General features: G+C 38.2%; 1 protein-coding gene across 1 annotated transcript in view; it reads left to right on the top strand.

The window, feature by feature from the left end:
• The window catches only part of ADAM32 (ADAM metallopeptidase domain 32), a 123,717-nt gene that overhangs the window by 48,891 nt on the left and 62,124 nt on the right, over positions 1-12,702 (top strand). The window contains exons 10-11 of the mRNA XM_045535375.1: positions 2,743-2,824; positions 8,235-8,371. Coding sequence (XP_045391331.1) covers positions 2,743-2,824; positions 8,235-8,371 — 219 coding nt within the window. The remainder of the gene's footprint in view (positions 1-2,742; positions 2,825-8,234; positions 8,372-12,702) is intronic.

Raw genomic sequence — 12,702 nt, 5'->3', positions numbered from 1 at the left:
TTCTCTGAATTGCTGTTTAGTTCTTTACTCTCTTTTCTGCATGACTGGCTTAGCTCAAGAGCCTTGTCTTTTAGCTCTAAGATTCTTTCTTCTCCTTGGTTTGCCTATTGTTGAAGTTTTCTGCTGTATTTTGAAATTCCCTAAAGGACTCTTATATTTCTTTTAGTTCTATTATAATATAGCCTTTCTTACATTGTCTAGCTGTTTAGTGACATTTTAATTTTTTCCATTGTTATCCTGAAATATTTTTTAGGCTTCTTTTTGTTGGTATTTAACTTTTTGTTCAATTCTTATCATCTTATTTGCCATCAATATTCTGAATTCCATTTCTGACATTTTGACATTTTTGTTTTTGTTGGGATTCATTGCTGTGGATCTATTATGATCCTTTGAGAGTGTCAAACTAGCTTGTTTTTCTATGTTGCCAGTAGTTTTTTGCTTGTTTCTTCTTATCTGAAACCTCTTCTTTCAGATCAGGGTTGATAGGTTTGCAGTGCAGTTTTTCTCCGTTGCTGGGAACTCTCCTAACGTTGTGAGAAGCAGGAGAGGTCCTTAGATAATGCTTTTTTGTCCTACCCCAGATTATTGACCCAGTGCGAGAGGAGTGGATGCACTGAGAGCCTGTAACACGGTTGTTCTCCTGCGTTATCTCAATCCCCTGTGGTTGTCACAATCCAATCAGACACTGGGGGATATTCATTTGGATTGGTGTATTGGTCTTCAGGCCACTGTCGAAAGCTTGGGCAGGAGACTGGGTGAGTCCCTCTCCACTGAGGTGGGTATTGCAGGAGATTGCTCTTCCTGAGTCTCCCCATGGTGGTGAAATTGGCTGTTTGGTGACGCTATCTATGCAGAGGCCACAGGCATCATCAGGGTTACGAGCATTTGCTCCATCCAGCGCAAGGTATAATAGCAATACACAGCGGTGGGCAGCTTGTGGTTAGTGGGTCCACGGTGGAGATCCAGACTGCAGGTGTTGCATCCCACAGCACCGTGGGGACACAGCCCCCTAGCCAGCATGCAGGGCCAGGGAACCTGTTATGCCTGTTGGTGCTCGGGGTTGCAAGGGTGTGGCTGACTGGCTGGCTGGCACAGGGAACGAAGGGGCATGGCCTGCCTTACTATGTGGCCCCCTGAGGGGCCTGCGAGACTTCGGGGGTGTGGCCTGCCCATTGGTGCACCAGGCTGGGGGGGTCTTGGCCCAATGTTTGGAACTCAGGTCCATGGTGGCCTGGACCTCCTCATGGTGTGCAGGGTCGGGGGGTTGTTCTCCCGTTTGGCGTGCAGGACTGTGGAGGCATGGACCTTGATGCGCCAGTGCATGGGCTTGGGGGCTTGCTGCACTGGTTGTGGTGCAGGCCTGCGGGGGCTTGGGCACTGGAAGCCTGGGGCACTCTCTGTAAACAGGTCCTGCCAAGGCTGCTACCATTGGACTCCTCAAGCTCCACTCGAGTTCTCTGGTAGGGAAGGCATCCAGCACCCAGTCACAGGTGTGCGACTGCATTTGCTCTACCTGCTCCTTTCTCAGCCTGATAGGAGCCGATGTTGGGGCAGCTACAGGGGAGCCAATCCCCATGTAGACTAGGAGCTCCAGATCTGAGAGCTCAGAGTGACATCAGCTGCTGCAACCTGTGAACCAAGACCAGCGGGCCTCTGCTGAGCCCTGTGTCCCATGCAACTTCGCTATACAGTTTCCAAACAGTTACCGGATCTGCGCAGAGGCCTGTGGCGTTGGCCTGGGGGGACCCCCGCCCCCCACCACAAACTGGAGTCAGAGTGTCCACACAAGGAGCATGGGGGCCCTGGGGCTCTCTCCTTTATCCCTTCCCCAAGTGTAGGGGTCTCCCCCAGGTACCTTCTGATTTGGCGAGTGACACTCCCTGTCCCTGTCTTCTTCTCTCTGAGTTTCTCCCTTCATTTCTCTGATGATCTGCAGTGCTCTCTCCAAGAGGGTCCATCTGTAGGTGAGCATCCACGTGCAGTTTTCCATCCTCTCCCAGGTAGCAGCGCCTGCAAGCTGTTTCTAGTCCACCATCTTGGCCCCCTCCTCCTTAGTGGTTGAGAGTATTGGCTCTGGATTCAGACTGCCTAAATTGAAGTCCTTCAGTAGCATTTATTAATCGTGCTACCTTGACAGAATTACTTATACTTTTCACCTGATGTTTGATTTGTTTAATGGGGATAAAAATAATATCTACTTCACTGGTTTGTTTTGAGAATGAAGTGGAATAATTCATGTAAAGCTCTGAGAGAATGGTGCTGTTATTATATGACAGTTTATATGGGCCTTTACTTTAAGGCTAAAACAATAATGTTTGGTTGTGAAGCAATACAGTCATGCCTATGGGAAACTGCTGAATTTTTCTACATGGGGGTGACGAATTTTAATTCATAACATTAAAACTGTTTGTCACTGTAACTCAACAAATTGTTTTTGATCAAAATGTTGTATGAAAGCCTTTGGTAACCCTAACCAAATGTAATGAGAACAGTATAGGAATCAAAAACATGGCTGCATTGGATATGTTTCAGAAATAAAAAATATTTAACCAGTTAATACTAATACTTAATATTAGTTAAAATATCTTCCATATTTGAAACAATTAAGGACATATGTAAGGATTATACCCTACTTTGCTTCAGACTAGGATTTTATCAGCTATTAACTTAAATTATTAGCAGAAATTCTCACATTTAAGTTATTCATTAAAATTAATTATGAATGTATACTTATTTATTTAGATATAGAGATCATCCATATTATGTGGGAGCAACATTTCCTGGGAAAATGTGTGTTACCCATTATTCTGCAGGAATTGTATTGGTATGTAATTATTTAATCTTGTTTTAAAAAATTTACACATTTAAAAATTATCCAACTTGATGATATGTATTTTATTGTTTACATTTATGTTTACATTTAGAGATTGCTTTTGTTTTCCATTACTGTTAAGTTTTTTAAGTGCAGAGAAGGAAGTATATTTTGTAGAACAAGTATCTTGTTGCAATTCACTGTGTTTGGGAGTTAAAGGGGGAATAAAAATTTCATAAAAACACATGCAGTGCTCAATATATAGAATAGTGCATCATGAAAAATTATTTGTAATGAAATTCCTATACCCAGATAGCTTTTTGCTTATAAACATAAAACTGAGGAAATATTCTTACGGATAAAATAGCTTCAAAAACAAAACAAAAACTATAATAAAAATCATTTAAAATGTTTCCAACCTCTGACAATATTTAAAAGAAACTTTTATGTATATTTTAACTACTTATATTACTTATAAATGTGTTTTATATATCAAAAATCATTAATAAAATTAAATGCATCATTGAAGGTGATGTAGCTCTTTGAGATATTTTTCTATCCTACTAACTTTTTTAAAAAAACAAGTTTAAGCACTTTCAAAAAAATTACAAAGTAATTTATGTTAATCGTGTCAATTTTTTTAAGCATATATAGGAACATATAAGAAAATTCATATAATCTTGCGTCTTACCACCCAGGTGAAGATAACCACTATTAACAATTTGATTGATATATAGCTTCTTTTTGTAAAGACTTTTAAAATATTTTAATCTCTTATCTATCCCATGCAGTGAACCCCTTCTCTGTTCAGTGCCATAAAGAACCTAAAATGGGGAGCTTCTAATTTAATGGTGCCATGATTATGTTCTCTGGTAAAAGTATTCTTCTCATAGATACTAGTATGCAAATACACTGAACTTAGGGTCCTCCAAAATAAGAAATAAAATTTATTCAGTAGGTTATTTGGTTCTATAGGGAGAGGAGCCACTTCCATCATCACCCCATTCTATTCTCAGACTCTTGCCTAATGGCTGTGGGGGAAATGGAATTAAGTTTAGGCTACTGATTTAGGGTATTTTTATTAATAAGATCATTACACTGCTTCACTTGACCAGAAAAAAAAGATAAAATCATTAATGTCATTTTTCTCATCTCTCTGGATATTGTCTCTTAGCTGGGCCACAACTGAGTCTTTAGCCAGTCATTTTACCTTTTTATTAAGCCAGCTGCTTCTTGATTATGGACAGGTGATAAGTAAATCTTATAGTAATGAACCAATTTCCATAAATACTGTGCCACAAAATGTGACCCTGGTCAGAAGTGATACTGGGTGGTGATGTGGAAGCCATTCTGTATGTACATGAATGTGGTGCTGGTGGAAACACTGCAGACGGGCAAAGACAATCTATACCTGGAATATGTGGGGACAGGTCATCACCGCTTGAACGAATGAGTGGCCCATTGCAATAACCCTATATTCAGTTGACTGGCTAATCCAGCGGGGACATAGTGCCATGGTGGGGGCTCCTGATTGGCAGGTGGGATGTTGATGGCGGACACGGTGCTTAGTTGTGTAGAAAGCCATGTCAGTTTCAGTAAGAGGAGTTTGTTGAGCTCATGTAAAGCTGCCCTCTGCAGCCATGGCGACTTCAATTCATTGGTTTTTTGAGTAAGCACTGAGGTGTCCAGGGAAAAATGAATATGACTGACATTCACTGAGTGGATTTTGCCGACCTGATGTTTGAGGCTCTTCAGAGGATATCGTAGGATAGGAGAGGTTTATATACTTATATACTTGTCTTTTCCTTAGACTTCCTTGTAACCAATAAACCTTATTCTTTCCCAGTTTCTGACCAGCTGGTGAACCCATTGTCAACTGCCCGTGAATCAGTACCTCAGGCCATCTCTTAGCAAAGTGGACGACCAGAGGTGCTGCCTGGACTTTCGCCCACTTGGTCTATTCACTAAGGCAGTGATACCACTTTTGGCTGCTGCTGTCGTGTCTTGCCCATACAGTCATAGACCAAGTCCATGCTTTTTCCTCCTCTTTTAACAACGGGTGTCTATTCAGTGTTGCAAAGAGCAATTGAGTTGTGGGAGAGAGAGCAAAGGGAACATGTTTGTACCATGGGAGTCTGAGATACCTGCTCGTGCAGTTTACTTGTTCTTTCTAGACCTGTCCAATGTGGTGTTACTGTGAACATCCACCTTTATGGTTTGTGGATGAAACAACATCTACTTTATGATGAGACATTTGGGTGATGGCCACTTTGTGCTAATGGTCAGGTTTTCAACCTTCACTGGGGCAGGTGTCAAGCTGGGAGCTGCTAATGTAATAACTGGCAAATGATTCAGAGAGGCATACCCAAACATGGCATATGTTGCAATGATATCCAAATAAGGCCATCAAACATAGTTCCTCTTTTGTTGTAGGGGGCTATGTAAAGTACATAAACTTGTCTAATTTTAGAAGGGATACCCTGATATGTCTGTATCCCCAGGAACTTAGCCACTGTGGTAGGCTACTGAACTGTTGAGAATTTATCTCCTACTCTCCAGCGTGCAATTATGTGACTAAAACGTTTGTGATATGTGCTGTTTCCTGCACTCCAAGCCTAGTAAGCATGTTGTCAGCAAGATAATGGAGCCAGTGTGATGTTTTGTGTGCTGTACAATAAAGGTCTCTCTGGTCTGTATTGTCACAGAGAGCAGGAGAGGACAGCTGACATAGCCATGAGGCAAGGTAACTGATCTCATACCACTACCCCCTTGTTGTAGGCAAACTGCTCTTGATTGTTTTTGCTACTGATGGATAAAAAGCGGGGAATTTCTAGGTCATTTGCTGCATATCAGTTGCAAGAGGCTGTGGTGATTTACTCCAGTAAAGACACCACAATGGGAATGGCCATTGTGATTGCCATCACCACTGAGTTAAGTTTGCAATGATTTACAGTCATTCTCCATCTTTCATTTGGCTTTTGTGCCAGGAAAACAAGCTAAATGATGATATGATACATACCATTACTCCTACAACATCAAACTTTGATGGTGGCACTAAACTATGCAGTTCCCCCAGGGATGCCATATTACTTATGATTTATCATCTTGGGAATGGTTCCAGAACCTTCCTCTTGGCCTTCTGTCTCACAATAGCTCTTGCTACATTGGTCGGGGACCAGTGTGTGCTAGTATTTCTATTCTAGCCATAATTCTGGTATTTGGAAAATAATATAGGATGTTTCTGCAGTTCTTTTGTATTCACTGTTAAACGAACTTGAAACAAGACCTTGCTGACCACCTTACCTCCATAAGCCTCCACTTTGACCAGTGGACTAAGGTGATACTCAGTTTTCCAGGGTAACTTCACTTCTGACTGGGCATACAGTAAGCCCCCAAAGTCTTAGATACTTTCTTTTCTTGTGTGCACAGTCATTCTAGTCAATGGCCATAGGGCTCTCTGGAGAAGGCTTGGGGGAATAGACATAGTTTCATTTACAACTGCATGGCAGGCTTCTTCCTCAAATGCACTCTCTTCAGTCGAGAATCTCTGAGGTTGTGAACTGGTTTAGGTCTGGGAATCTGTGTCACAGCAACTCATGTTAAGTTGTTGCCACAAGACCTAGAATGTCAAGAACACCTTCAGTAACATGCCATATATTTTTTCATTTTTAGAGTCTCTGAAATAATTACCACAATACTTGTGATCATGTCTAAGTCCCTCTAGCTTACTGTGTCTCTGTTAAGCCCTGCCACATGGCCTATACCACTCCCAGTCCCATTATTCCCATTAATTTCAAAGAACCAAGTTCCATTGCACTATCTTCCACCACCATCTCCACTCTACAAAATAGAATCACTCAGAGATTTTTGATGGTATTTGTGTGCCTTTCAGCAAAGCATTTCTTCATGTCTTGGTGAAGGAGATATCCTCCTAGTCCTCCCTGAAGGTGTATTTAAGGGTTGTTACCCAATGAGTTGCATGGAATAGATTCATTCAATATTGCCATATTCCTGAAACTCAGCACTTCTTAACCATACAGTATGCCAGGGAAGTTCTAGTATTTTGACCTCCCTGACAGTAGGCTACTGTTCAGTCCAACTTCAATTAGCCATCCTGGTAGAATACTAACATGACTTCTGCTTTTATTCAACGCATAAAATAATAAAATCCCAGGTGAGTCACCCATTTCAATAAATTTATTCCAGTCCAGTCTTCTATTTTCCTACTGTTTGATCAATCTCTTTCAAAGTATAAATTAGCCCCTCCCAGAGCAGGACATTTATATTTCTCCTTCAAGACCATGTTGGCATTTAATGCTTAATATGGATCTGGAAGGGTAGTGAGACAAATGTCCCAGGTATTGTCATTAAAACTTGTTTGTTTCTTTAATGCACAGGCTCTCTTGTTGTTTGGAGAGAGCTTCCTCTGCTGGCAAGGGGAGTACAGGGCTATTTGTCCATGTTGCTCTAACTGTTCCGATCTCAAGTTTCAGATTATGATGATTTCCCTACCTAATCTGGGGGATTTGGGCTTGGTCCTCAGCCATGTCAGTCCACAACTACAGGCGATGAGGAGTTCCTTTAGTGCTGCTACAGAAGTGTCTGATCACCTATGTGCATTTTCAGTTGCTCATTCACAGCTTTCCCTTTCTACTGTTCATTATGTGCATCCTTTAGGGCTGTCATAAGAAAACAATTAACACCAAAATCTTTATTATTGCTATTGTCACCTTAGCAATTAAGTGTCTTGATATTCCTGACAACTTGGCCCTCTCCTACCCCTTATCCTATGCCAGCATTGGTGATAATTTGAGAAATCATGATGTCATTGCATACCAGGAATCACCAGTATCCCATTTCTCCTCGGCAAGGGAGTTATCTGTACATGTGTTAAATACACGAGCAGCCTAATCCAGGAATGTTATCTACAGGATCTGCTTTCTGTGGTTTCTCTTGACACCAGTCACTACGTCAGTGAGGGTCCCAGCAGGAGGCGGACAGCATAACTTAAATTGGGTAACTTGGTTATGTGGCCACTTCATGAACTGGGAAGAGATCACATGGACTATTTGAAATGAATGTCAGAGCTATTGTAAGAAATTGGGTGAATTGAAGATTATGGTCCATGTATCTAAAAGTCTAATGTAAAGACTTCATCAAAAACAGCCTTTTTATATAGTTATGGTAGCTACCTAAGAAGTACGTTAGGTGTTCAATTGTTAAATTATGGCAATGCTTGGCATAGACTCATTACGTTTGCAGTTCAGTAAAACTTAATCAGAAGAGCTTCAGCTGCTCAAGGAACCATATCTCCCTATTCTTAAGAGTTTGACAAAGTAATCAAAATATTCATAATTAGAAAAATATTTTTTACCACCCTCAATGAATTCTTTCCTCTGAATTTTCTTTGTTGTTGTTGTAGTATCCCAAGGAGATAACTCTGGAGGCCTTTTCAGTTACTGTGACCCAGCTGCTGGCACTCAGTCTGGGAATATCATATGATGACCCAAAGAAATGTCAATGTTCAGAAGCCACCTGTATAATGAATCCAGATGCTATGTAAGTTTTTCAAACAAACTTATTTATTGCTTATGTTTATTTTGTTTTAAATATTCAAAGGGAAAAATTTTAGTATTTATTTATAGCACAAAGTAGTTATAAGTGGACCAAGTTCACTACAAAATATAAACATGTAACTTTAAATGTAAGAGTCGTATGGAGGAAGGTATACCATTAAAGATAGTCAAGGATAACAAATCCAACCTGCAATATATGTTAACAAACTAATTTTCCTTAGGGTGTGTATTTTATGAACTCACTTAGTAAGGATCTTTAAAAATGTGTCAGCAGTCCATAGTAAGTGGCCTTTGTTTTAGACAAAAGTTTTGACTTTGCTTTTAGAATAGTTTGATGTGAAAAAACTATCACCCAAAAGAATAAGAAGTACTAGTTGGAGACCAACATTAAATATGGAATATTTGTGTGACTAGAGAAATTACTTGGCTTTGCTTAGATTGACTTTTCTCATCTTCAAGTGGGAATAATTATGCCTATTCTCTTATTTCACAGGCTTATGTAAGAATAAAATAAGATTGTAAAATGGGAAATGTTTTCTAAAGTGTAAAATTCTATAAGTATGTGATGGATTAGCTGCAATAATTTCTAAATTTCTAAATTTGCCAATGTTTCCCAAATAGTATATCAGACAAGAGCTATAGCAGGTATTAGTATTTTATAATTTTTATGTTTGTGAAAATAGCCTATTGTAGGTATAACCTATTCATTACTGCAGAACAATCAAAAGTTAAAAGTGAGAACAAGACATTAATTTTTGAAAACATTATTTTCACGGTTACTCCTAAGTACCTCCCAAAAAGTTAACTCTTATATTCTAAAACAAGCTCAAATTCAAACACAAGCACACACACACAATTATATTACAAATTAGCTCTAAAAGGAATGATATGTATACACACATATCCATATATGCACATATATCCATATATGGATATATAATGGGTATATATATCCATATAGATAAATAAATGGAATATACATACATACGTATCACAACAATATGGGAATAAATATTCTGGGCTTATTGTTCACATGGCCAACAATTCTCAAGTATGCTTTGACAAGATGTTTTGTGTAGGTCACTCAAAGGCTAGTATTAATGATGATAAGATTAACAAATATTACATTGTAGTTACTATGTGCTGGAGACCATTCCAAGCACTTTACATATATTAACTCATTTGATTCTCACAACATCCCTTTAGGGCAGGTCCTACTATTCCCATCCTTACAGATGAGAATTGAGTTATAGAAAGATAATTACCCTTACTCAGGTAGCTAGATTGTGGCAGACCTGCATTTTGAATCTGTGTTAATAAACCTTTAGGTTCATATGGTACTTTATAAAAAAATAATGTTTAAAGTGATTTTAAATATGATCTCCAATTTCTTACAAATCTCTTGTGATATGTGTAGGGTGTTACCTTAATTTTTATAAAATTTAACAATGCCACATATGTATAACTCTTTTGCATTTCCATGTACATCTTGCACATTATTTTATGTTAATTCCCAAAGAAGGCATGTAAATAAGGTAAATATTATTATTTCCATTTGATGTGTTTATAAAAACATCCCTGGAGTATACATAACCTAAGCGACTCTACATTGGGTACATAGTTAATTAGTGGCCAAACTTGAGCAGATATCAGTACTACTACCAATGATTTATTTATTGGGCATCTATTATAAGCCAGAGAATTGAATTAGGCACTTCACTTATTTAATCATATTTAATCCTCAGAATAACACTATGGGGTAGATGGATATTATTCCTATTATGAGATGAGAAAACTTAGAGAATTTAATCACTTTGCTCTACATCATAGGGTTAGTATTAGGCAACAGGTTTATCTAATTCTAAAGCTCTGTTCTCTACTCCACGCTTCATATAGAAGACAGTTTAATACATTGGCATTAGCTTAAACCAAATAGCAAGAGAACATTAGTATGTATTTGTACAGACTTCATTCTTATATTTCAGTGTTCCTTCTAATTTATCATTTTTTGGGTAATACTCTATATCTATTTATTTTTATTATTGAAAAAATTTTTTATGCATACCTAATAATTATACATATTTATGGGGTACATATGGTGATATTTTGATACATGCATACAATGTGTAATGATCAAAGCTGAGTATTTAGAATATCCATCACCTCAAACTCCCACATAGGAGTGAGAACATGCGATTAGTATTTGCCTGGCTTATTTCACTTAACATAATGATGTCCAGTTCCATATACATTATTGCAAATGATGGGATTTCATTCTATTTTATGGATGAATAGCATTTCATGGGAATATATACCACATTCTCTTTATCCATTCTTCCACTGATGGACATTTAGGTGGATTCTGTTATCTTGGCTATTTTGAATAGTGCTGCAAAAACATGGGGGGGGCAGGTATCTTCTTGATATACTGGTTTCCTTTCCTTTGAATAAGTATCCAGTAATGGGATTGCTGGATTATATGGTAGTACTATTTTCAGTTTTTTGAGAACCTTCAGACTGTTTTCATAATGGCTATATTAATTTACATCCCCACTAACAGTGTATAAGAGTTCCCTTTTTTTCTACATCTTCACTGGTATTTGTCATTTTCTTTTGTCTTTTTGATGATAGCTATTCTAACTAGGTGAGATGATATCTCATTATGGTTTGGATTAGAATTTTTCTAATGCTTAGTGAGGTTGAATATTTTTTCATATACCTGTTGGCCATTTGTATATCTTCTTTTGAGAAATGTCTATTCATAGCCTTTGTCCATTTTTACATGAGATTATTTTTTTCTTGTGTTGCGTTTTTTGAGATCTTTGTATATTGGATAATATTCCCCTGTCAGATGAATAGTTTGCAAATATTTTCTCTTGTTCTACAGGTTGTGTCTTCAGTATGTTGATTGTTTCCTTTGCTGTGCAGAAGCTTTTTAGTTTAATATAGTCCAGTTTGTCTATTTTTGTCTTTGTTGTGTGTACTTTCAAAGTCTTAGCCATAAAGTCTTTGCCTAGAACAATGTCCTGAAATATTTCCCCCATGTTTTCTGCTAGTAGTTTTATAGTTTTGGGCCTTACGTTTAATTCCTTAATCCATTTTGAGTTGAGTTTTGTATATATTGAGACATGGAGTTCCACTTTCAGTCTTATGCATATGAGATTCAGTTAATTCCAGCACCAATGTATGTTCTTGGTACCTTTGTGCATGAGGTTAGTGGCAAGCTCCTCTAGTCAGCCATCCTGAAGCTTCCACCTATTCTCAATATATCACTTTGAAGACTTAGTTTACACCCACTTTTAAAAAATGGGTAACTCATATATTTTTTCATAATAAATTTTTAAATTCATAATTGACACATTTTACATATTTATGGGGTACAGGGTGATGTACTAATACATGTATACATTGTGTAATGATCAAATTAGGGTAATTACCACATCCATCATTTAAAACATTTATAAGTTCTTTGAAGATTCTTCCAAATCTACACTTCTAGCTATCTTTTTTTATTATTTTATTTTAAAATATTATAGGGATACAAATGTTTTGCTTAAATTAATTGCTTTTGTACCAATTGAGTCAAAGTTATAAGTGTGTCTATCCCCCAGATAGTGTGCATTGTACCCAGTAGGTGTGAATTTACCCATCCCCTCCTACCCCCTCACACCTGCTTGATTTTTCGATGTGTTATTTCCATATATGCACATAAGTGTCGATCAGTTAGCTCCAATTTGATGGTGAGTACATGTGGTGTTTGTTTTACATTCTTGTGATATTTCACTTAGAAGAATGGTCTCCAGTTCCATCCAGGTTAATACCAGACCTATTAGTTCACCATTTTTTTTATGGCTGAGGGGTAGTCCATGGTATACGTATACCACATTTTATTAATTTACTCAAGTACTGATGGGCACTTGGGTTGTTTCCACATCTTTGCAGTTGTGAATTGTGCTGCTATAAACATTTGAGTGCAAGTATCTTTTTTATAAAATGTCTTTTTTTCCTTTGGGTAGATACCCAGTAGTGGGATTGCTGGATAAAATGGTAGTTCTATTTTAGGGTTTTTTTTTTTAATTTCAGCTTATTATGGGGGTACAAAAGTTTAGATTATGTATATTTACCATGCCCCCCCCGAGTCAAAGCTTCAAGTGTGTCCATTCCCCAGACAGTGTGCATCGCACTCATTATGTAGGTATACACCCATCCCCTCCCCCACCCCCCACATCTGCCCGACAGCCAATTGGTGTTATTCCCAAATGTGCACTTAGGTGATGATCAGGGAAACCAATTTGCTGGTGAGTACATGTGGTG

This window comes from Lemur catta, chromosome 22, assembly GCF_020740605.2.
Source record: "Lemur catta isolate mLemCat1 chromosome 22, mLemCat1.pri, whole genome shotgun sequence".
Taxonomy (NCBI): domain Eukaryota; kingdom Metazoa; phylum Chordata; class Mammalia; order Primates; family Lemuridae; genus Lemur; species Lemur catta.
The sequence above is the reverse complement of the archived record's forward strand: the minus strand, read 5'-3'. Positions and strand labels throughout refer to the sequence as shown.